The following is a 26231-nucleotide window of genomic DNA, read 5'->3' as shown; positions in this document are numbered from 1 at the left end:
CACCCCAGAGTTCTGAAGGAACTAAAAAATGAAATTTCAGACCTATTAGTAAAAATTTGTAACTTATCATTAAAATCATCCATTGTACCTGAAGACTGGAGGATAGCAAATGTAACCCCAATATTTAAAAAGGGCTCCAGGGGCAATCCGGGAAACTACAGACCGGTTAGCCTGACTTCAGTGCCAGGAAAAATAGTGGAAAGTGTTCTAAACATCAAAATCACAGAACATATAGAAAGACATGGTTTAATGGAACAAAGTCAGCATGGCTTTACCCAGGGCAAGTCTTGCCTCACAAATCTGCTTCACTTTTTTGAAGGAGTTAATAAACATGTGGATAAAGATGAACCGGTAGATATGGTATACTTGGATTTTCAGAAGGCGTTTGACAAAGTTCCTCATGAGAGGCTTCTAGGAAAAGTAAAAAGTCATGGGATAGGTGGTGATGTCCTTTCGTGGATTGCAAACTGGCTAAAAGACAGGAAACAGAGAGTAGGATTAAATGGGCAATTTTCTCAGTGGAAGGGAGTGGACAGTGGAGTGCCTCAGGGATCTGTATTGGGACCTTTACTGTTCAATATATTTATAAATGATCTGGAAAGAAATACGACGAGTGAGATAATCAAATTTGCAGATGACACAAAATTGTTCAGAGTAGTTAAATCACAAGCAGATTGTGATAAATTGCAGGAAGACCTTGTGAGACTGGAAAATTGGGCATCCAAATGGCAGATGAAATTTAATGTGGATAAGTGCAAGGTGATGCATATAGGGAAAAATAACCCATGCTATAATTACACAATGTTGGGTTCCATATTAGGTGCTACAACCCAAGAAAGAGATCTAGGTGTCATAGTGGATAACACATTGAAATTGTCGGTGCAGTGTGCTGCGGCAGTCAAAAAAGCAAACAGAATGTTGGGAATTATTAGAAAAGGAATGATGAATAAAACGGAAAATGTCATAATGCCTCTGTATCGCTCCATGGTGAGACCGCACCTTGAATACTGTGTACAATTCTGGTCGCCGTATCTCAAAAAAGATATAATTGCAATGGAGAAGGTACAGAGAAGGGCTACCAAAATGATAAAGGGAATGGAACAACTCCCCTATGAGGAAAGACTAAGAGGTTAGGACTTTTCAGCTTGGAGAAGAGACGACTGAGGGGGGATATGATAGAGGTGTTTAAAATCATGAGAGGTCTAGAACGGGTAGATGTGAATCGGTTATTTACTCTTTCGGATAGTAGAAAGACTAGGGGGCACTCCATGAAGTTTGCATGGGGCACATTTAAAACTAATCGGAGAAAGTTCTTTTTTACTCAACGCACAATTAAACTCTGGAATTTGTTGCCAGAGAATGTGGTTCGTGCAGTTAGTATAGCTGTGTTTAAAAAAGGATTGGATAAGTTCTTGGAGGAGAAGTCCATTACCTGCTATTAAGTTCACTTAGAGAATAGCCACTGCCATTAGCAATGGTTACATGGAATAGACTTAGTTTTTGGGTACTTGCCAGGTTCTTATGGCCTGGATTGGCCACTGTTGGAAACAGGATGCTGGGCTTGATGGACCCTTGGTCTGACCCAGTATGGCATTTTCTTATGTTCTTATGTTCTCCTTACTCCTGGCATCATCTCCTTCCCTCTTCCTCCACCCATGTCCTTCACCCCCTGCCATTATCAATTTCCCTCTCTCTCTCTCCATCCCCTGACCTCATTGCTTTCTCTTCCCTCTCTCTCTTCACTTCCCATGCCATTCACCTTCTGTTCCTTTTCCCTTCACTCTAGCATCACTTCCCCCCTTCCTCACTCCCTGGTATCATCATCTTTTTCCTTTCTCTCCACTCTTCTCTCCACCCCCCACCCCCACTGACACCATCATCAATCTTCCATTTCCCCCACTCCTTAGCAACACCTTCCCTCATTATCACCTTCCTTCTCCTTCCACCTTTCTTCCCTACCCCCTTGAATCATTATCTTCCCTCTCCCTCCCCCCATCTCCTGACACCATCACCTTCCCTTCCCTTCCCTCCACACACTGTGAAACATTAATCTATCCCTTTCCCCACTCCACCCCCCCAATCCCTGCATGGGTGCAGGCTTACCAAGTGCTGCTTCTTCCTCCTGTGCCAGCCTCCCTCTGCAATCTGAACTGCACGGGGTCAGCAGGTCTCACAAGCCTGCAGAACCCCTTGCAATTTCTGTTGCACGGGAAAGTCAGCAGAGGGGAAGCAGGAACAGCTGCAGATTTAAACGTTGCTCTCCGCCACCCCCTGCTGGCAGGAGGACATTCTGCGGGCCAGGAGAGAAACAGGAAATAAGACTGCAGCCGCGACACACCAATTCAGAAACGCTAATCTAGAGACACAAGATCGGTGGATACTGAATCCAGATACAAATATATGTGAATATTCTCACTGCTGGTAATGAGGTTCATCAGCAGACATTTGCTGAACAAGACCCACTTCATAGCTGGCTTCATGGCTAGATATCAAGTTTTACTGAGGTCATGCTCAGCAGTTCGTGTGGCTTATACCCTACATTTGAATATCATGGAGACTCGGTATATGCAAATGTATCTCATGCATATTCATTATGGAGATCCTGAAAGCCTGACTGGCTGTGGGATCCCAGGACAGGTTTGGGGAAGCCCTGTACTGGAGTGTGTTACTGCAGCGCATAAAAGATGATTTTTATAATGCTTGGATGTGATTTGGATTGTTATGTTGGGGTATTGGCATGGAATGAAACCTCTGGTATCCAACCTCTGATTGAGGATTCTTGCCACCCTTTTATAAAACTGTACTTTCTAATACAATAATAAACTTGCACATATTGAAGTGTTAGACTCCTCGTGCAGCTGTCCTTGCCAATGTGGAGTATTGTGATCTGATCTATTTGAGTAGTTCTAGATACTTGGCTATACTTTGTAAAATAGTAGATGGTGACAGATACAGACCAGCTGGCCATCCAGTCTGGCCCAGTTATAGGACTCCACACTGCCAGCTGGAGAGGCTCGCACGATATCGCTCCTTATCCAAGTTAGCGTTTTGTTTACTTCTGCTTTAGTTCTCTGCCTTCCTGGGTAGATGTTACTTAATCCAACACCCCCTCCCCTCCTCGTGTCTTACCACCAAGCTTTGCCATAATCTAAACAGCTACCAAATCTGATTTGAGTCTGCAACCTGGAAACTAACACAGCTTTTGCCCAACATCCTTGTCCTACCTTACATACAGGCTGATACAGTACAGTGCGCTCCGATGGAGCGCACTGCTAACCTGCCCTTAGACGCGCGTTTTCCCTTACCCCTTATTCAGTAAGGGGCGGAAAACGCGAGTCCAACCTGCGGCACCTAATAGCGCCCTCAACATGCAAATGCATGTTGAGGGCGCTATTAGGTATGCGCGCGGGATACAGTAAGTAAAATGTGCAGCCAAGCCACACATTTTACCCTAAGAAATTAGCACCTACCCGAAGGTAGGCACTAGATTCTGCCGGCACCGGGAAAGTGCACAGAAAAGCAGTAAAAACTGCTTTTCTGTGCACCCTCCGACTTAATATCATAGCGATATTAAGTCGGAGGTCCCGAAGGGTGTAAAAAGTAAAAAAAAAAAAAAAAAAAAAATTTAAATTGGGCCGGCGGCTGTCAGGCCGAAAACCGGACGCTCAATTTTGCTGGCGTCCGGTATCGGAGCCTGTGGCTGTCAGCGGGTCCGAGAACCAATGCTGGCAAAATTGAGCGTCGGCTGTCAAACCCGCTGACAGTCGCCGCTCCGGATCAAAGGGAGGCGCTAGGGATGCGCTAGTGTCCCTAGCGCCTCCTTTTGCCCGTTTCTACCGCACCACCTAATTTACATACTGAATCACGCGCACTGGCGAGTGGCCGGTGTGTGCCGGAAGAGCGGGCGTTCGTCCGCTCTCCCGCATTTTTATTGAAGTGGCCCGATTATGATTACGTTTTTCCATACAGATGTTTTATTCTTAAAGGGAGGCATTTTAGAAATGGCTTTTTGTGATGATTTTGGAAGTGTGAGGAGTTTCAAGAATAGATCTGCCTCTGCAAGTAGAATACTTTGGTATTACTTTGTAGCCGCAATGTTATCCTCCATTCAGAATCAAAGGTAAATCCACTTGAATACTCAGTTCATTAATATCAATGTTCTGCAGAATTTAGTGCATTTTTTTTTCAGTTGTATGCATATATTTAGATACAGGTACAAAGTGGATTGTGCTGCTGTTAGTAATAGGATGATGTTTACATTGCAGCTGGAATCTTTTTAAGTTTTTTACGCCCAATGTTTTTTGTTGCATTTCTGTCCCATCTTCCAGAGAAGAGCGCAAGGTAGATTACAACAATTCAGGTATAGTAAGTCCCTTCCACAAAGAACTTACAATCTAAATGGGTACCAGTGGCAACAGGAGATAAAGTGACTTGCCCCCAGGTCACAAAGCGTATGGGTGGGAGACATGGGATTTGAACCCTGGCTTCCCTGGTTCTTAACCCTTTACTCAAGCTGCTGTGCCGCCGTAAAAATGTGATTGTGGGTTGTGATTTAAAAATAGGCGCTCTCACCCTCTCTAAAGTTACCTTGGAGTGCACCTCCCCAGTCCAAACATTTGCCACCTCTGTCATTTTGTGAATAAAATGATATTTTACCTTTCCCTACAGTCACTTCTAAGACTAGCTTATAATGCTTTCATCCTCTCGACTCCTAGCTGAATGCAACCCTAAAATTGGGGAGCTTAATCCATGTGCAGTTGTCACTGCAGTTTGTGCAAGGATCCATGGTGGATGCAGTCTTCACATGCTCTCTGATAATCCCTTTGAAGTGGATCCTGCTCACTGCATCGGGTTTTAAAATAGCCTTTTTCTGCTGTGAACACCTGTCCACACCTTAGAATGTGCAACATGGTTTCTAAATGAGAGCTTTGTCTTGAATAAAAGAAACCTGTCTGACCTGCTTGGCTAAAGGTTTCTGTAACCCTTATCCTGGCTTTTGGTCTCGACGGCTCTGGCATCGCAGCCAACGCGTACTGCAGGGTTTTTTATTTAGGGGGTCTTGAACTTTCAGATTGCACCAAGCTACGCAGCGATGCCAGCGAAAGCGATGCACCAAAGCTGGCAGCTTCTTGGAAAGTCTGAATAAAACATCTCGGGGGGTTTTTCTCTTAGGAATTTTGGCGGCTGCTACTTCTGTCAGTCAGACATGCTGCTCCTTTCCCGATGTGGCAAGATGTGGATCTCTGACCGTAGCGTGTTCAGATAATTGTGGGTATTTAAATTCAACCAATTGCACTCGGGTATAGCTTTAAAAGAAAGACAAGTTCAATGCACATCACACACTGTAGGGGAGAAGAAAGGAGGAACGTTTTATTTATGTAAATATATATATATATATTTTTAAATTTAACATGTGCCTATAGGTAAATAAACCAACGTTTTATAAGGTTCTGAGACCGAGCATAGAATGTAAGAACAAAAAAGGGAGTTTATAATAAACTCTTCCATTTGTAATAGTTTGGAGACTGCATAAGACAGTGAACAAACACGTTGTAGGCGTGACTTTTTGATTGGACTAACTCTGTAAAGCTCATTTGTAGTTAACCTGAGTAAAATCATTCCAGACGTTACTCACTGGCCCCCCAGCGAGTGAGCAAAAACTTGCAGTATGGCCAGGTTGGACAATTCTGGGTTAGAATAAGTCCCTTTCTGTTTCATGCTTTTTCTAATGAACATTAATCAAAAACAATATGTATTTTTCATGTTATATGGGCATAAATGAATTCTGATACGCAACGCACAATGTACTAAGAAAAAAGGGAGTTTATTAAGTCTTTGCAAACAGTATTTCGGTCTCCAGTTGTGAGCAAAGAATTGTGGTTACCTTGTTCATACCCTTGAATATGTACAAATAAGGGTCAACAAGCAAGCTCTAAGCAAGACCTTTTTATACTTTTGCATATTAAGTAATGTTACTTATTTTAAATTAGATTTCCAGCCTTGCTGGCATTTCTGTATAACATATTGTGAGAGGTTTGGATTTCAAAAACGGAGCTCAAGTGTTAACACAGGGAAGGGGAGGGGGGAGAAGAGCAGATGGAAGTCGGGTGGTGGGGAGGTTCCAGGACCTTGGGCGGGGGAGGAGGAAAAGGGAGGGATTTTCAGAAGTTTGGAGACCAGAATCTGGGCTAAAAGGGGAGATTCAGATTGGGGGCAGTGAGGCAAATGTCCTGACCCCTACTCTGCTTCTGCATCCCCTTGCGTCCCTGCCCCCCCTCTCTAACCTTTTTTTTTCTCCCCCTCCCCTAATACTATATCACGCACACATACAACACCAACCATTCCTCTGTCTCACTCCCTGCAGCTCAACGATCCTATCCCTCCGTATCTGCCAGCTCCAACTCCCCCCTCCCAGTCAATTTCCTGGCCCCAGCTAGGCAGCTTCCGCCAACTCCACCTTGTCAGCTTGACCCGAAGCCAGGCTGTCAGGCCCTGTTCCCCTTACCTTGCTTGCTCCTTCTGCCGGCCCAACACGGCTGATAGCTTCCAGTGCTCTACATCGCTGCACGGTGCCTGAACACCTGTGGTGTTTGCAAAGTCTCGTGGTTCCGTGAGAACTACACAGGGGTTCGGGCACCACGCGGCCTGCAGTCTGTGAGAGCCGTGCAGTGCCAGAGCCATTGACTGTTCCAGTGGCGGCTTCAGAGCTTTCGGTCTTGGGTGGGGGTGCGCCACATAGGAACTCGAGAGAGGCACATGTGTTGCACCACCCTGTTCTGACCAGTGGCTTTAAAAGGCATTGTTGGTCCTTTTTAAAAGGCAGATGGAAACTTAGCATAGCCTACTAAGACTCTAGTTTTCCCTAGGGCTAATACGACTACTAGAGCTGTAACCAGCAGAATGGAATACCTCTACTTTTGAGACGTTAATCTATTCAGACCTATGTTCTTTGTATATTTCTTATGTTGTTGTTGTACAATATCACATTATTGTAATATATTATTATAGAACAATTTAATGATACCATTAGCTAATACTTTAGTGTATGCTAATTCAATTCATTAAATTTACCACAAAGCAGTCCTTTATCTAAGCAATGCCACAGATCTCCAGTAATTTGTTTACTATACATAAGAAATTGTCATACTAGGTCAGACTAAGGGTCCAACAAGCCCAGCATCCTGTTTCCAACAGTGGCCAATCCAGGCTACAAGTACCTGGCAAGTACCCAAACACTAATTAGATCCCATGTTACTGATGCTAGTAAAACCAATGGCTATTCTCTTAAGTCAGCTTAATTAATTACAGTTAATGGATTTCTCCTCCAAGAACTTATTCAAACCTTTTTTTAAACCCAGTTACACTAACTGTACTAACCCCATATCCTCTGGCAACAAATTCCAGAGCTTAATTGTGCGTTGAGTGAAAAAAATTTGTACGATTGGTATAAAATGTGCTACTTGCTAACTTCATAGAGTGCCCCCTAGTCCTATTATCCGAAAGAGTAAATAACCAATTCACATCTACAGGTTCTAGACCTCTCATGATTATAAAGACCTCTATCATATCCCTCCTCAGCTGTCTTTTCTCCAAGCTGAACAGTCCTAAACTATTTAGCCTTTCCGCATAGGGGAGCTGTTCCATCCCCTTTATCATTTTGGTTGCCTTTCTCTGTACCTTCTCCAGTGCAACCATATCTTTTTTTGAGATTTGGCGACCAGAATTGTACACACTACTCAAGGTGCGTTCTCACCATAGAGTGATACGGAGGCATTATGACATTTTCTGTTTTATTCACTATTCTCTTCCAAATAATTCCTAACATTGTTTGCTTTTTTTGACTGCTGCAGCACACTGAGCTGACGATTTCAATGAATTATCCACTTTGATGTCTAGATCTTTTTCCTGGGTAGTAACTCCTAATATGGAACTCACCTCAAGAGCAGGTCCTTGCTACAGGATCACTTCCTGCTATACCAGGGTGATATTCTCCAACCGGGAGACCTTTCTGATGTAAGGCAGCACTGGAGCTGCCAGACTAGATTTAGGACTTGGCTACTATGTCCCTGAAGGTCTTTTCAATGTACCTCTCTGTCTGCCTCAGCTCTTCCAGGTCTTCCACTCTAGCCTCTAGAGATTGGACTCATTCTTTGAGAGTCAGGAGCTCTTTGCAACGGGTGCACACATACAGTCTCTCACCGGTGGGTAAAAAATCATACATGTGACACTCAATGCAAAAGACTGGAAAGCCCCTCTCTTGCTGCCAGACTGCTGCCTTCATCTTAATTTTGTTGAGTTGAGTTCCTAGTTAAGTTTAGGTTACTAAGGGGTTTGGAATTAGAGTACTTTAAATTTACATGTGTATTTACTAATTAATCTCATAGTGTCCTACAAGGGGATGATTATACTGTCAGTAAGGGCTGGTGCAATAGTATGATTTAGATAAGAGCCTGATTGATTTTGAATGAGACATTTTCTCTTGCCTAGAAGTGAAGGGTTGAGCTAGAGGTGGGTGGATGGGAAAGACAGACACTAGAATTAAGTCCCTCTGGCTTGCTTATTATCTCAGACACACACAAACTCTAAAGAATATATCCCACTATTTCACCTCCAAACTTTTTTTTTAAGTCCTAAGATTTTCCAAAGCTATACTTAACGATCCTCTTCAACCTCCATTAAGTTGATCTTCACTCAACGGATTGAAAGGTTTGAGTTTCGCACGCTGTTAGGCATGCACTTCCGGTCCTCTTCTACTACAGAGGGTGTGGGGCCTCTGGAAACTGGGTCTGTGGAATTCAAAGCCTGGATCGCTCGCTGTGACTTTGAGTCCTCTTCTGGGGGATGCTGGGAGCTGTATGCAGAAGAGCCTTCCGGTCCTCTTCTACAAAGTTCTAGAAGCCGTATCTGCCCTGAAGAAAACATGATTCTTGATAGGTTGAGAACTGTTCTATGACCATCATAAAAATAATCCAACCCTCAACATTTCTGCATTGTCTTGACTTTGATACTATAATCAGTATCAGTCTACCAAGGATCCAGTTCATTACTAGAGCTGAATTTGTCTTCTGTAATGCTATATAAGAAGTGAGTTTAGCTTCTTGTAACCCAAGATTTTTTTTTAATACCCTGTGCAGAAACAAAAGAACCATGCGACAAGGCTTCAGAGAGTTCAAAAAGTTAAAGAATATAGTAAAGGTCAGAGTGTAAATTCATGTATCTGCTCCCAGCCCATTGGTTTTAAGGTGTAGCCCTACTATATTTTTATAATCAAAGACTATTAATTGACTGTCTTCCATTGGTACAATAATGAAAGGATGTATGCATACGACATGGATCGATATTAAAAGAAAGGCAAGGGGGACAGGGTATGGGGCTTCCATTGGATAAACTCTTGTGTGTGCTGAAAATATTGTCTGAGCTGATTGAGAAAGAGAAGTCAGATAGCATTGTGAGAGAAGCTTGACCTTTGTTCAAGTCATGCAAGTGGTAAATTGAGTGGAGGCTGGGTCACTGCCTATCTATAGGGAGCACACAGATGAGCTCTTGTTTAGGTCTATGTTAACTAAAAACTCGATGGCCACTGTCGATGCTGGGTTAGATGTACCATTAGTCTGACTCAGCTCGGCAGTTTTTACATTCTTAATGCGTGTGCAGCCGTGTATGGGTGAAGGAAGCTTGCTACTGCTGCTCGGTTGTTCAACCGATTTGATGTACTTGTGTGAATATTGGAGCTTTATTTTTAACTTAAAAAGTGAAGAAAACAAAATCAGCAGCAAGAAAATATCAGCCCCCTTTTAAAGATGGTATTTCAAAAACACTTAAAAAAAAAAAAATCAGCTTTCACTGACTGGTTCACAATTATTTCATTTAGCAGATTTTTAAATGTCATACAGTGGCAAGATAAAGATAAGCCCAAATCTCTTGACTTAAGGTAACGAGGCTCAGTTCTATAAAAATTAATATCAAATGTTACAGAACAGGAATGCTGAGCAGTTCACAGTTTGCCTTACTGATACATAAATATAATACAGGTTTAATGATAATGTATTGTGCCAGTGCACACACAGCTCACGTGTGCTTAGAGGCATAAGGTTTACGGCAGGATGACGTCATCCAGCCTACAAGTGTGATTCTAGTACAATTAGGCACGCCCTTGACTGCCTTATTTAGATTATGGAGTAAAGAAGTGCTGTGTGTGTGTGTGTGTGTGTGTGTGTGTGTGTGTGTGTATATATATATATATATATATATTTTTTTTTTTTTTTTTTTCCCCACTGTTTCCTATTAATATTCAGATTGGCCAATAAATGTTTCATTTATGTAATGGAGCTATCTGGGGTTAATTCATGAAGATTCATGATGACGTACTGTACCTATGCAAGCAATCTCGGGAAGTTACTTCCTAAGAACTAAAATCAGCCCGTCTGGTGAGCTTTCCCATTGGCGTAGCCTGCAGACCGGGGCAACCAAGGTTGAAATCCCATCTGCCACTCCTTGGGCAAGTCACTTCATCCTCCATTGCCTCGGGTACAAACTTAGGGCCTCCTTTACTAAGCATTTTTCCAACAGACCCAGAATGTGAGAAAAGCCGGAGTATATCGGGCCCTTAGATTGTGAGCCCTCTGGCGACGGGGAAATGCTACAGTGCCTGAAAAGCAGGATAGACATCATGTAAGATTTTTAAAAACTTGATATTGATGAAGATGCAGCCTTGTCATATTCTGATTTTCACATTTTGAGAGATCGAACCCCTTTTAACTAGATTTATGCTCAAAGAAAAATAACAAAGTGGTTAAGGGTAGATTTTCAAAACCTACGCGCGCGCTACCCGGCACGCACACATGGATGTGCGATTTAAAACATGTGCATGCGTGTTATTAAATGCCGGGTTAGCGCGTGCAGGGGGGGGGGGACTTTTGCAATTACCTGTGGCGACGCATCGGGGCCTTCCCCAGTTCCCTCCAATTAAGGAAATTCAGCCTTACTGTGTAAATTGTAAATTCAGCCTTACTGTGTAAATTGTCACCTACGCCACTTTATTATTTCCTTTATCTAATAGAACTACATCTTTCCCTTTGCTGCGCAACGTTCTTCTGTAATCCACTAGATTGTTTCACTCTGCCCATCCCTCCTTTACTTATTTTCCCCCCCCCTCTCACTGTGCAATACTGTGTATTGACTCTATATAGAAATCAGGACCATGCCTCTAAAAGTTAATAGATTAAGTTACACTGAGTTGAAACTTTCATTGATGATTATATGTACAGAAGCTATATCTTGGTCTCGGAAATTGTCATTTATGTAAAAATTGTTGATTTTGATTGTTTACATACATTTTTAACTGTTATATGTAAAGCCTGTTGCGAGTTATTGTTTACTTACTGTACTGTTATTTGTAAAGCCTTTTGCTAAGTTATTGTTTACTGTAAACCGAGGTGATGTAGACCTATACGTACCGCGGTATATAAAAATCTCCAAATAAATAAATAAATAAGGAGCGGACTGGGAGGGAATTTCCCAACCCCCTAGCCTAACCTCCCTTCCCCTATCCCTATCCTAACTAGCCCGAATTTTAATATTTCACCTTTTGCTCCTGCCTCGGAGCAGGAGCAAGTTGCGCACGCCGGCACGTGATGCCCCAGGACTTACAGGCATGGCCGGGCCGTTTGAAAATTGACCCGGCGCGCGTAAGGCCCGGCCACGCGCGTAAACCCTGGGATTTACGTGAGCCGGGGTTTGAAAATCTACCCCTTAGGGAGGCAATGATGCCTTTGCTTGGACTTGCATAAAAAAAAAATGATGGGAGATGAGGGCCCTGAGGCCTGTCCAGAGTACTTCCTAGTGCAGTTTCATAGACTGTCCCCCCCCCCCCCCCCCACTTGGTTTCTGGCTTTCCTGTCGGTTTCTGTACAAGTCGGGGCCCTCTGTGCCTATCCCATGCTATCTTGGTTTTGTTTGCCACTTCTGCCAGTTTTTAAGGTGCAAGATTTTACAACTAGAGAGGGTGTCTTCCTCAGGCTATAGTGGAAATGAAGTTCCTGAACAGTAGAGACGAGTGGAGCAAGCATTCTGGTATACATGAATGCTTGCCCCCATGTATAAGACTTCACCGCACCATAGTCCCGAAAGCTCGAATTGTTCAACAGTTTGTTAGTCTTGGTAAGGTATCCTCTCTACCCAATGACTTTCTCAATCGTCTTTAACCAATTACATATTTTAGCAAGGTAACTGATACTTCGTTTCTGCAGCTTGAGTCGGCTCTAGGTGATAAGGAAAAGGAAGGCATGAAGTTTCTTGCAAGCACATACACGTGGCACTCTGTGTCATGCTTTTGGGGGAGGGAAACATATTTTATGTAGCACTGAAACAGCGGAAAATTGGTTTGCAACCCAGCGTGGTCACAGAAACCAAGCAGATGACCTGCAGTTAACCTCTGCTGTGAATAGTGGAAAAAGCTTGGCATACGTATTCCAACTGCCAAATATTTACAATCCAGCTAGATCATCGACGGGACTTGGTTTCTACAGTACTACAGGGGTGGCCACCTTCATAGACATCGATGCCTCTGGTTCTTGTACTTTCATCATCACTTCTAAAGTCTCTAAGTTGAGTGGTTCAGTATGATAATATTGTATTGTGGCTGCAAACAATCACACAGAATTAATTTGCATTTAAATGTAAAGAGGCTGGCGGTAGATTATGAGGCTGAATTGGACCAATGGTAAATCAGAGTTATATAAGATGGACATTGAGTGCCTCATTTTTGACAGTTTTGCTATAGACAGTGAATGCTGTTACTGTGCGATGCTGCCTGGTTATTTACCTCCCACTGGCACCAAAGGTGGTATTAGAATAATTGCACCGGGTTCAAGAGAGAAAGTTACTTCTTTGACATTGCAGTGCATGATATACAAGTTTTACAGGAGAAACATTTTCCAACTGGAGCCACTAATTCCATGTTGCATCTTAACTTGACTCCTTGTCCAGTTGCTTTGACGCATATAGTTTAAATCACTTTTTCCTCCTATCTTTTTACAGTCATATTGAAAAAATTACAACATGGCAAGACCCTCGAAAGACGATGACCCAGCCCATGACTCATATGAATCACCATCCTGGAGCCACTTCTACACCCATGAACCAGAGATCAATGGCGCTGTCCCAGCCAAACCTTGGTAAGCTCTAGAGTTTTCTTGTTTTTTTTATGTCATTTTGCCTAATCAATATGTTCGACATTTGACTGAACGATAGATATGTTCACTCTATTAATCTGAAGTTCTTGAATCCATCCTATAGTAGTGCCATGGCCACCTTTCCTATCAGCAAAAGGGGAAGCTGCCTGCGGCCTCCTGCATAACAGGGGTTTCATAATGCAAGACCCTTCACACGGTATCTAAAGAAAGGAGCAGATGTGGGATCCTGCATGGTCAGCCAGCTTGACAGATCTCTCATCTATGCACTTGATGTCAATAAAAGGGGAGGCAGGTCCAAGCTACAAAAGTTTCTCCAGGGCCTCAAATGTAGTTTAAGTGGCCCTGAGTGGTATGTCTTATGCTTAAGCTTTGGCTCAGGTGCTAAACACAGCACCTGAAACCCTAATTTCTGGAGCTGTATTTCTTTAGAGCAGTATGGAGGAGGCAAAGATCAGCTTGGGATGTTCACCTATGCACTATTATCTTTCTACCTTCCGTCTGTCCCATCTGCTTGGAGCCTTCTGCTGGTCACCTGCAGACCTAGGGATTAGTGCAGCGGGCTGTGGACCGGGGGAAGCCAGGATTCAAATCTGCTTCTCCCACCGACACTCCTTGTGACCTTCATTGCCTCAGCTACAAACTTAGGGGTTCCTTTGCTAAGCTGCATTAGGGATTTGCTGCGAGCTAAATGATGCCCATGTACAGTAATACCCTGAATTTCAAATACTGCGCATTATCTCCCCCCCTCCCCCCGCAGCCCCTGAAAAACCCAATCGAATGCAGGTATTGAAACGAGCTGATTTACATCAGTATTCTGTGCAAAGCAATGCAGCTTGCTTTAAAATTTCCAGGCCGTGTTATTTTATTGAAAATAACTACATCTTTGAAGCTGTAGCTAAACTTTTTCCAGTAATATCGGGATGTTAACACCCCCTGGGCTCTGGACCTGGAGCTTTTCACACCCTTTCCCCACCACCAGCGGCGTGTAAAAAAAATCAGTGGGGGGGTCTCATGAGGTGGTCCTCCCCATCATGCAGTGAAAAATGTTAAAAATAGATGAAGTGATTGGCCAGCAGCCCTCTCCCCATCCCCACATCCCCCCATTTGTTTAAAAAAACAAAACCTCCTTTAGGCGTCCCAAAACTGTTCCCCTCCTCCCATAGCATAATCCACTTACTATTACCTTGGTGGTCTAGTGGTGGAGGTCGCAGTGCCCCCTATGCATCCTGGACTGGTGACTCTGTTTTCAAATAGCACTGGCCTTCCTCTGGCGCTCCTTTGCCTCCATAATGCCGTTTTTTGTGCCGGAGCTCCATCCCGGCGGAGGAGTGTAAAGCAACAGTGTGGGTCTCATGAGACCCTCCTCTCTCACCCACCCACCCATTCACTTCCCCCTCCCAGCCTCTACTGCAGGATTGTGTGGCCACTGATAACGTGATTGGCCAATAGCCCTTCCCCTTGCTAAAAATATTATCCACCCTCCCCACCCCCACCCCCCCTCTATCCCTCTCCCCCACTTATACCCCAATCCACTTACTATTTACCCTGATGGGCTAGTGGTGAAGGCCACAGCACCCTCCTTATGTTCCCTGGACAGGCTAAACAGTATGGTCCTTTTCCCAACTTGTTAGCATTGTGTGTGCTGGATGCTGGCTCTTGCAGAACATTTATCATACACAGGGGTTTTGACAGATTTTTATATTCCTTCATCTTGGCTGTGGCAGCTTGCAGTCTCTGCAGGTTTGAAAAACTCTCTTTGGCAGATCCAAAAACACATCACTCAGATCCAGATGCAGTTCGGTCCACGTTGTAAAGTTCCAATACATAAGCTCATGGGGGCATGAACCTGGTTTATAGTAGCTTGCTACATGTGTTTGAGAGGGGAGGTGATCTGGGTGGGTGTGAGGGGATGGGGATCTGTATTTGGATGGGGAGAATGAATGTGCTCAATTCCTAGTCCTTATACTCCCTCTCTCTCTCTCTCTCTCCCCTCCTCCCTGCTCAATCCCCAGTGCTTTCTCTTTAACCTTAAACCCATTTATCGATTCCCCCACCTCCATTCCCAGGCCTTTCTCTGCATTCTATCCTCAGTCCTTTCTCTTCCCCCCCCCCACTTGATTCCCCCCTCCCTTAGGGAAATGTATGCACAGAATTTAAAAACAAATGAGACAGCTGGACCAAAATATATATGTGTGTGTTTATCTGCTAAATTGCCTGTGTACAATTGAAAAGTAGCACACACAGACTGAGAAATGGTGAGGCACCTAATATTACACAATATACATACAGTGTGAAATGCCTGAAAAACACAGCAAGCCTTAAGTTACAGAGTATGCTGGATATATTCTCCGTCTCATTTGGAACTCATAGGATGTAATATGTAGAGGCAGACTCTGGATGTGCGCTTGGAAGATCTGTATCCCTGTGCCCCATTCTCTTGATTGCATTGCTTGCTGAGAAGCTTCCATCCATCCCAGTCTCCCACCCTTCGGCTCTGGAATGAGTGTGTCAGCAGTGTGCTGCTGCTGCTTGTTAAGAGTTTTCACCTGTTGCATGGCTTCCCCCCTCACCCTTCCTCTACCAGTGACTTTCATCTGTTCACCATAACGTGAAGGTCAGACCGCTGGGTCTTCTGAGCCAGAAAAAGTGGCTCAGCTTGATTGCAAGCTGCCCAGATTCTAGAGGCATCTGTGATTTCAGGTTTTCCCAGTGCCAGCTGTGGCTGCTCCTGTGCTTTGTCAAAATGAAAGACTGCCTACAGAGTCTTCAAAGGGCCACTTCCTTTTTGGCTTAGGCTGACCTCTTTTTACAAAGTAAATGACTGCAGTCAAAGACCTAATGGCCCATCCCGTCTCTGTTTTACTTCCATGTTGTCTGGATGAGCTTGTAAATTCCCATCTACAAACCATCTCCAACTTCTCGTCTCTTCCATGTCTTCTTTTATCTGACCTCTCAACTGTCTTTCTGCCCATGCTGAACATATCTGTCCCAGACACATCCAAAATCTGTTATGGCGCTGGCCTCCACCACTTCTCTTGGTTGCATAAGAACATAAGAACATGCCATACTGGGTCAGACCAAGAGTCCATCAAGCCCAGTATCCTGTGTCCAACAGTGGCCAATCCGAGTCACAAGTACCTGGCAAGTACCCAAACTTCTAATCCTTATTTATTAATAGCAGTTTATGGACTTCTGCTCTAGGAACTTATCAAACCTTTTTTAAACTCAGCTACATTAACTGCCATAACCACAACCTCTGACAATGAATTCCAGAACTTAGTTATACGTTGAGTGAAAAATAATTTTCTCCAATTTGTTTTAAATGAGCTATTTGCTAACTTCATGGAGTGCCCCCTAGTCCTTCTATTATCTGAAAGAGTAAACAACTGATTCACATTTACCCATTCAAGTCCTTTCATGATTTTGTAGACCTCTATCATATCCCCCCTCAGCCGTCTCTTCTCCAAGCTGGAAAGTCCTAACCTCTTTAGTCTTTCCTCATAGGGGAACAGTTCCATCCCCTTTAACATTTTGGTCTCCCTTCTCTGAACTTTTTCCAGTGCAACTATATCTTTTTTTGAGATGCGGCGACCAGAACTGACACAGTATTCAAGGTGCAGTCTCACCATGGAGCGATACAGAAGGATTATGACATCCACCATTTGGTTGGCCAAGTCAAGCCCTTTTCATCTTTCTCTTTCATTCTTACAAAACAAGACCAATACCCAGGTCACCATCAATGTTTCGTTACCGAATTTTATCCCTAGAGCCACAAAAATTAGTGAGGCTTTTATCCAAAACATCTGATCTCACCATGCTCTCTGTGTTTGGGTTTTAAACTATGCTCAGTCCTTGAGGTCACCCTCCCAGTGCTGCCTTGGAAGCCTGTGGCAGGCGTCCCACTACTGTTCGCCGCTCTATGAGGGTTACACCAGGGCTACTCCACCATCCTGGGTGGTTGAGAAATTCAACAGTCTGCCTCCTTTCCCCAGCACCCCCCCCCCTCAAAAACCCCCCCCCCCCAAACTCCATGACTTACCATCAAACTTTGTCATGATCTAACAGCTGCAAAACTGTTGCCCAAGATGCACTGGGCCTTAAGCCAAGAAAAAAGCACAGGATTGAGCAAGAAAGAAACATATAATTCTGAGGAAAGCAATACAAAATACATTTCTTATGGGGGTGATGAAAGAGATTTTGATAATTTTTGGGATTTATCTCAGGGAAGCAGGATCGATTTAAAAAAAAACTTTATGTAAGATTTATTTTTGGATTGGCAGCTTTCTCCTGCTTCTTTGGGCTTCCAGCTCAATCAGAATAGCCTCACTTGGGCTTTGTTGCCATAAGCCTTCATTTATTATTATGTAGGCGGGGGGGTTATCCCTATTTTTATTTTTTAATAACCCCTCCCAAGTCAGCCCTGACAGTGCAACAGAATTCCTTTAGGCCACAGCTCCTTCTGGAACCCTGAGTCTGGCCACCAGGTGTCGCTGTTCAACAATAGTTGGCACGTCCTTCCCCCCAGGGGCTGTGAATGCTGCTGCCACAGTTTAGCCCTGCTGGTTGGGGAGGAGAATCCTGGCCTGGGAATCAAACCCAGGTCACAGCCCTGCCACCAGACTGGCCCGTATTGTACAGGTTTTGATAATGTTCTGGCCAGAATGCACCGTAGCACACATTTTGAACATGCATTGCAGTAGTATAAGAAGCTAAGGTATCCAGACCCAGATTTAGGAGCCCCAGAAAATGGGCACAGTCTCACTGAGGAGACTTTCAGTGACTGGTATCAGGGTTTGTTCATGTTTTCCACACTGCCAGCCTGGTTTCTCACGAGAGTGTTTCGTCAGAAAAATAATTGTAAGCAGTAGATTTTTTTTTTGTTGTTGTTATTGAAAAGCCATTGGTGGTTTTCCCATTAAAACCACCATGCCAGGTCAAGGTCTGCCATTTAGCTGAGCAGTCTGCGGGAACGGCTCTCCCATTGGAGATCCTGGCCTCTCATGCCCACATCCTCCCAAATATTACAGGAAAAATGAAATGTGGATAGAAAATTAAACCGCCCTTTGGCTGTAGTCTGTGCAAATCCTTTTAAAATCAAAGTATATTTTTAAAAAGTCTGTGCCTGTCTGTTGTCTTAGCTTTCTTTTCATGAAGGCTGTTGGAATAAAAAAATAAAATAAAGTTGTTGTTTCTTTTGAAGCCCTGCCATCTCGAAGCACAGACTTAAGTGTTTCAGGTCTGAGGCCTGGTCTGTGCAGTAAAATTAAAAACACATGTCTTCCTTGCTCAGTTTTGCGATGACATGGAAAATATTGTGTGCTCTGTTGCTGCTTTGGCTTTCCGTCTGCCCTCAGCTGTGTTTGCTGGGAAGGACATAAAAGCGCTTATAAACATTTTATCAGAAGAAAATAAATGGGGCTGAGGAACACCACATCCTAGCGTGGCTGGAGGCAGCTGTAAATCCCTGTTCAGAATTCATGCAGGCCTCGTAGAGTTCAAGAAGTACTTGGTTTTTTTTGTTTGTGCATTGTTTTTTGTTTTTAATTATGATTAATGCAGTGCATTGACGGGCCGTGCTGCTTTACCCTCCTGATTTGACCTGTCCCAGGTTTATCTGTGCTTGTTTGTTTGTTGTTTTTTTTAACTGCTTTTTTCTTCCTCCTCTTGCACACTATAAGTGAGCCCTTCACGTCATCTTGTTTTCCTCACACAGACCCTGTTAGGACTGCTTTGGATTTGCATGTTGGACTTGGAGATTTTTCCATCTGTGTCTTCCTTTTTTTTGTGGCCTTACTCAAACTGGTTACCTGCTGTGTGGAAGGGTTGCTGGTAGAGGTAGTACCCATCTGCTTTAAGAATAAGTAAAGAGAGCCTCCAGGGGGAAGTTGTGGTCTAGTGGTTGAACCATTAAGCGGTGAGTCAGGGGAAGGCCTCAGATGTGAACTGAAGATTCTGTCACTAACTTTCTCTCTCTGAGCAAAAAAGTCACTCTGCCTTCCTGTTCTTTATTACTCACCTGTAATCGGATAATAATAATAGCATTGTTCCTCCTGTCCTCTCCTATTTGGAAGCTTTCACACAGGCAAGACTTCTCGCCTCCCATGGGATTGTGTGGCCAGTCAGAACTAGCCCTAAAACCTTGACCCATCCCATTTACCACAGGTGTCGTCCAGTTTAAATCCCCGCCCTCCTCGCTCTGCAACCCAGCCATCCCGGCTGCCCCCTCCCTCCTACCCCTGCCCAGGTAAAAGCAGGTGTCAGCACACGTATTTTTAGCCTTGGGGAAACTGAGGCGTCCCTAGGGAGTGAAGTGGCCTTACTTTGAAAATTGCCTACGGTGTGGCTACAACCACCCATGTGCATTACGAACACCTCAGGCTGGTTTTGTTATCGCTCCCTGTGCATTGCTTTGCCCCCACTCCCTAGATGTTCTTGTCATGCAATGACTGGTATTCTCTCTTGCCAGATCAGGAACAATAGAAGACTAGAGAAAACCCCATCTGGTCTGCCCATTTCCCTGATCTCATGGAATGGCCTAAATCCTGATTGATCTTTGATTTCATCCTCACTTCTCAGCAGCTGACGTTATCCCGGGCTTACTAGAAGTCGGATACCATTTTTGCCTTCCCCACTTCCATACACTCACCGCCCTGTCTGTGAGGAAATATTTTGTTATGTTACTCCTGTGTCTCCCAAGACCTTACCGAGTGCCTCCACAGCATTCCCACCTGCTGCTAGCCCAATGAGCAAGACCAGGGGTGGGTTTCTTTTGCACGGACGTGTGCTCTTCAGCCACTTGATCATTGGGTAGTCTGGACGCATAACGTTTGCGTATAAATTGCAGAATGCAGTAGGATCTACTTCGGATGAAAAGGATTGCATAAATGATCATTTATTATTTTTTTCAAGTACTGATCTTCTTATGATTCCAGTCCTAATTAAAGAAAGCATCATAGTAACATAGTAATGTCGACAGAAAAGGACCAAATAGTCCATCCAGTCTGCCCAGCAAGCTTCTTAATGATAGTATATGCCGTTCTGTATAGGTTACCCCCATGTTTCTCTTAAGGATAGCAACTGCTGCTCCATGCAGGTGACCTCCAAGCCTTAGGATAAACCCATAAAACAATTTACTGCTGGCAACATTTTTACTGGGTGATGAGCCTTCTTGAAAATTCAGACAGTTGCATCAAAAATATCAAGACTTATTGATTAGGGGTAATAACCACCACATCAGCAAGCTACCCCTGTGCACGCTTTTTTTTTTTTTCATTTCCATCTTCTAGCCTTTAGTGTTTCTCATGCTTCTTTGAATTCTTTGACTGTTTTTCATCTTCACCACCTCCTCCAGAAGGGGATTCCAGGCATCCACCACCCTTTCCGTGAAGAAATATTTTCTGGTTTTGGTTCTGAGTCATCTCCCCCCCCCCCCCCCCTGGAGTTTGATTTCATGATCCCTAGTTCTACTGATTTCTTTCCAACGGAAAAGGTTTGAAGTTCGTGCATCATTAAAACCTTTCAGGTATCTGAAGATCTGTATCATATCTCCCCTGCACCTCCTGTCTTCCAGGGTATACATATTTAGATCCTTCCGATGTTGACCCCACACCATTTCAGTCGCCCTTCTCTGGACCGCCTCCATCCTGTCTCTGTCCTTTTTGAGATATGGGCTCCAGAACTGAACACAGTACTCCAGCTGAGGCCTCACCAAGGATCTGTGAAGGGGGCATCATCATTTCCTTTTCTTACTGGTTATTCTTCTCTATACACAGCTCAGCATTCTTCTGGCTTTAGCTATTGCCTTGTCACATTGCTTGTCTGCCTTCAGATCGCCAGACACAATCACCCCAAGGTCCCTGTTTTTGGTCCATGTACATCAGCCTTTCACCCCCCCATCACATATAGCTATTTTGGAATACCACATTCCAGATGCATGACTCTGCACTTCTTGGCATTGAATCCTAGCTGCCAAATCTTTGACTGCTCTTCAAGCTTTCTTAAATCACTTTCCATTCTCTATCAGACATGTCCAGTCTTTGCAGATTTTAGTATCACCTGCAAATAGACAAACTTTACCTTCTCTCCCGTCTGCAATGTCTCACAAAGATATTGAACAGAGCCAGTCCCAATACCGATCCTTATGGCACTCCAGTTAACACGATTTTCTCTTCAAAGTAGGTTCCATTTTCCATTTCCATTGTTTCCTCCTCCTAGAAGAGGAGGCTTGTGAATGAAGGCAGCAGTCCAGCAGCAAGATGGGGGCTTTCCAGTCTTTTGCATTCAGTGTCACATGGGGTGTGGTGTTCAAGCATGTATGATTTTTTTTATCTGCCGGTGAGAGGTTGTACGTGTGCACCCGGAGCAAAGAGCTCCTTGCTCTCAGGGAACGAGTCTGATCTCTGGAGGCTAGAGTGGCAGACCTGGAGGAACTGAGGCAGACAGAGAGATACATTGATGAGACTTTTAGGGGCTTAGAAGTCGTCCCAAATCCAGTCTGGCAGCCCCGGTACTGCCTTGCATCAGAAAGGTTTCCCATATGGAGAGCATCACCCTGGTGTAGCAGGAAGTGATCCTGTAGCAAGGACCTGCTCTCCAGGTGATCCATTGTCCTCTCGCACCGAGGACGAGTCTACTGCCCAGGGGAGGAAGGATTAGGTCGACCATCATAGTTGGTGATTCGATTATTAGAAATGTAGGTAGATGGGTTGCTGGTGGATGTGAGGACATCCTAGTAACTTGCCTGCTTGGTGTAAAGGTGGCGGACTTCACATGTCACCTAGATAGGATTTTAGACCATGTTGGGGAGAAGCCAGCTGTCGTGATACGTGTAGGCACCAATGACATAGGAAAATGTGGGAGGGAGGTTCTGGAAGCCAAATTTAGGCTCTTAGAAAGCTGAAATCCAGAAACTCCAGGGTGGCATTTTCTGAAATGCTTCCTGTTCCAAGTGCAGGTCCCCAGAGGCAGGCAGAGCTCCAGAGTCTCAATGTGTGGATGAGACAATGGTGCAAGGAAGAGGGATTCAGTTTTGTAAGGAACTGGGGAACCTTTTGGCTCCACCTTAACCAGAGTGGGCCTAGACTGCTGGCACTAACTTTTAAAAAGAAGATAGAGCAGCTTTTAAACTAGAATAAGGGGGAAAGCTGACAGTCACTCAGCAGTGAATGGTTCGGAGGAAGGTGTCTTCAAAGGATGCTAATGAAACTAGAGTTAGGTCGTCCCAACAGAGAGGTTCCAATAAAAGCAAAAGTAGTCAATCTGCCTATAAATAAAGTATCATCTGAGCTAAGGATTCCAAATTATCCCTATCAACTGAAAAGCAATTTATTAATAAAAAAAACCCCCACACTTTGAAATGTGAATGCCAGAAGTCTAAGAAGTAAGATGCGAAAGTTAGAGTGTATAGCAGTGAACGATGAGAGAGACATAATTGGCATCTTAGAGACCTGGTGAAAGGAGGATAATCAATGGGACAGTGCTATATCAGGGTACAAACTATATCACAATGATAGGGAGGATCAACTTCTCCACTCACTTTATGTCTGGGAGGGTATAGAGTCCAACAGGATAAAGATCATACAAGAGACTAAATGCTCAGTAGAATCTATATGGGTAGAAATCCCATGTCTGTTGGGTAAGAGTATAGTGATAGGAGTATACTACCGTCTACCTGGTCAAAATAATCAGACAGATGATGAAATGCTAAGAGAAATCAGGGAAGCTAACCAATTTGGCAGTGCAGTAATAATGGGAGATTTCAATTACCCCAATATTGACTGGATAAATGTAACATCAGGACATACTAGAGACATAAATTTCCTAGATGGAATAAACAACTGCTTCATGGAGCAATTAATTCAAGAACCAACGAGAGAGGGAGCTACATTAGATCTAATTCTTAGTGAATTGCAGGATTTGGTGAGAGAGGTAATAGTGGTGGGGCCACTTGGCAATAGTGATCATAACATGATCCAATTTTGAACAGATGACTGGAAGGGGGACATTATGTAAATCTACAGCACTAACACTAAATTTTCAAAAGGAAAACTTTGATAAAATGAAGAAAATAGAAAAACTTGAAAGGTGCAGCTGCAAAGGTTAAAAGTGTACAACAAGCATGGACATTGTTTAAAAATCCAATATTAGAAGCCCAGTCCAGATGTATTCCATTCATTAAGAAAGTGGAAGGAAGGCAAAATGATTACAGGCATGGTTAAAAGGTGAGGTGAAAGTGGCTATTTTAGCCAAAAAAAAATCCTTCAAGAAATGAGAATAGGATCCATCTGAACAAAATAGGAAAAAGCATAAGCATTGTCAAGTGTAAAACATTGATAAGACAGGCTAAGAGAATTTGAAATGGCTGTAGAGGCAAAAACTCATAAAAAAAAAATAAAAAAATTAGCCAACAGTCTCTCCAACTAACAAAAATCATTAACCTATCCCTAAAAGAAGGAAACATGCCAGATTCACAAAAAGGAGCAATAGTAAAACCAATTTTAAAGAAAAAGAACAGCGACAAACTCATCCTGAGCATTTATAGCCCAGTATCAAACCTACCTCTAATTGCAAAATTAATAGAAAAAACCATATTTATTTATTTTATTTTATTTAAAAACTTTTCTATACCGTCGCTAAGTTAAATATCATCGCAACGGTTTACATATAGGCACATATTTAATGTAGGTAAAAGTGTACTATAGTACATTCTAACAGGTGCCGTCAAAGGTTCGGTTACAATATATCATTAGACATAGTCATTTAGCGAAGTGGTTCCTGACCAATTGTACCAAGGTACTTACACCGGTAGTTTTATCATACATAGTATTATAGTTATGCTTTATTGTAGTGTAGCGTTCATAGACTAATCTACTGTACAGTCCTAAGGACTGTGTGTCGGTGCCTTTCTGTCTTTTCCTGATTAATTTCTCTCTATTCTCCTGTCTCTTTGTAAAATGCTTGTTTAAAAAGCCATGTTTTTAAACTTTTCTTAAATGTCTTGAGATCACTTTGTAGTCTGATCTCTGGAGGCATTGTGTTCCAGATTATGAGTCCTGCTAGTGATAGGGCTCTTTCTCTCACTTTGGTTAGTCTTGCTGTTCAACTAGCAGAACACTTAGAGAGCATTAATATCTTGTACCCATCACAACATGGCTTTCGCAAAAACTTTAGCACTGAAACACTACTGCTTGCGCTAACAGACATCATGAGAGGGTTTGACAGCGGTAAACATTACATTTTAGTGATGCTAGACCTATCAGCGGCATTCGATACAGTAAATCATGACATCCTTTTAAATAGATTAGAAGAAATAGGATTAAGCAACTAAACAATCAAATGGTTCAAATCATACCTAAATAACAGATACTTTCAAGTACAAATCAAGGACGTAATGTCAGAGAAAATAAATCTTCAAACAGGAGTTCCGCAGGGATCAGCCCTATCTGCCACACTATTCAACACATACATGCTGCCTTTGTCACCTGCTAGCTGGTTTAGGCATCTCATACTACATATTCGCTGATGATATTCAATTACTACTTCCAATTGATGACACAATTGAGAAAACATTAAACATAGCCAACATGTATCTAGATATAATAAAACAACTTCTAAACCAAATGGAACTAGTTATTGATATAGAGAAAACAGAATTCTTACATCTAGAACGAAAAACATAGCGATCATTCAAAACCCAATCACACTCAATAACAACCAAAAAATACAACTAGCTGAGAAAGTATGAAATCTTGGAGTGATAATGGATACAGAACTAAGTATGAAACAACATTTATCTCTAAAAGTAAGAGAAGGATACGCCAAACTTACGACTCTTAGAAGACTAAACCACTACTAACGCCTACCGATTTCCGATCCTTAATTTTTGCCAGTACCAACTACTGTAATGCCCTTCTACTGGGTTTACCGTACACTACAATAAGACCACTACATATATTACAAAACACAGCTGCAAGAATTCTAACTGGTAAAAGTAAAAGAGAACATATCACAGATACCCTAATTGAACTACACTGGTTACCCATTGAGCAAAGAATACAATACAAGACTCTATGTACCATACATAAATTAATACATGACGAAAAAGCAGAATGGCTGAACACAGCCCTTCACGTACACGTCCCCCACAGAAACCTGAGATCAGCAAACAAAGCACTGCTAACTATTCCCTCAGTTAAAACAGCTAGACTAACTCAAGTAAGGGATAGGGCCCTATCCCTAGCAGAACCTATAATATGGAACAATATGCCTTTAGAAATCAGACTGCAAAGAAACATCAAAACTTTCAGAAAAAGTTTAAAAACATGGCTATTTAAGCAAGCATACCACAAAAAGAATGGAGAGTAGAATCCAGGGAAATGTAGGATACGGTCAGTAGAACTCACACACACACCCCTTTTTTTGTGTGTTTTTTCTTTTACTTACTTTTTTTTCAACAACAAAGGACTGGAGTTAAGTATTAATTTATCTTATAGCTGATACAGATAGAATCGGACATGACTTATAACACACACCAATTAATATTTATTATGAAACTGTTACAGTATTTTGATGGCACCTGTTTAGTTGATATAATTTGACATTTTATGAAACATGAAGTTATGTGCCTTATGTGCCTTATTGTGCCTATTGTGACGGCAACTAGCTTAATGACGGCATAGAAAAGATTTTAAATAAATAAAATAAAAGCTTTTTAAAATATATCCGAGGCAGGAAACCTGTGAGGGAATTGGTCGGACCGTTAGATGACCGAGGAGTTAAAGGGGCTCTTAGGGATGATAAGACCATTGCAGAAAGACTAAATGAATTTTTTGCTTCTGTGTTTACTAATGCAGATTTTGGGGAGATACCAGTTCAGCAGATGGTTTTCAAGGGTGAGGAGTCAGATGAACTGAACAAACTAATGGTGAACCTGGAAGATGTAGAAGGCCAGATTGACAAACTAAAGAGTAGCAAATTACCTGGACCGGATGGTTTGCACCCCAGGATTCTGAAGGAACTCAAAAATGAAATTCCAGATCT

The 26231-nt window shown here is 43.0% G+C and overlaps 1 protein-coding gene across 2 annotated transcripts in view; it reads left to right on the top strand.

The window, feature by feature from the left end:
• WWTR1 (WW domain containing transcription regulator 1) overlaps positions 1 to 26231 on the top strand; it is a 162369-nt gene that overhangs the window by 78976 nt on the left and 57162 nt on the right. For both annotated transcript variants that reach the window (XM_029615096.1, XM_029615097.1), the window contains exon 2: positions 13039 to 13175. In XM_029615096.1, the coding sequence (XP_029470956.1) occupies positions 13039 to 13175 (137 nt within the window). The remainder of the gene's footprint in view (positions 1 to 13038; positions 13176 to 26231) is intronic.

The sequence above is a fragment of the Rhinatrema bivittatum genome, chromosome 9 (assembly GCF_901001135.1).
Source record: "Rhinatrema bivittatum chromosome 9, aRhiBiv1.1, whole genome shotgun sequence".
NCBI lineage: Eukaryota > Metazoa > Chordata > Amphibia > Gymnophiona > Rhinatrematidae > Rhinatrema > Rhinatrema bivittatum.
Note: the sequence above shows the minus strand (reverse complement) of the source record. Positions and strands in the feature narration are given on the sequence as shown.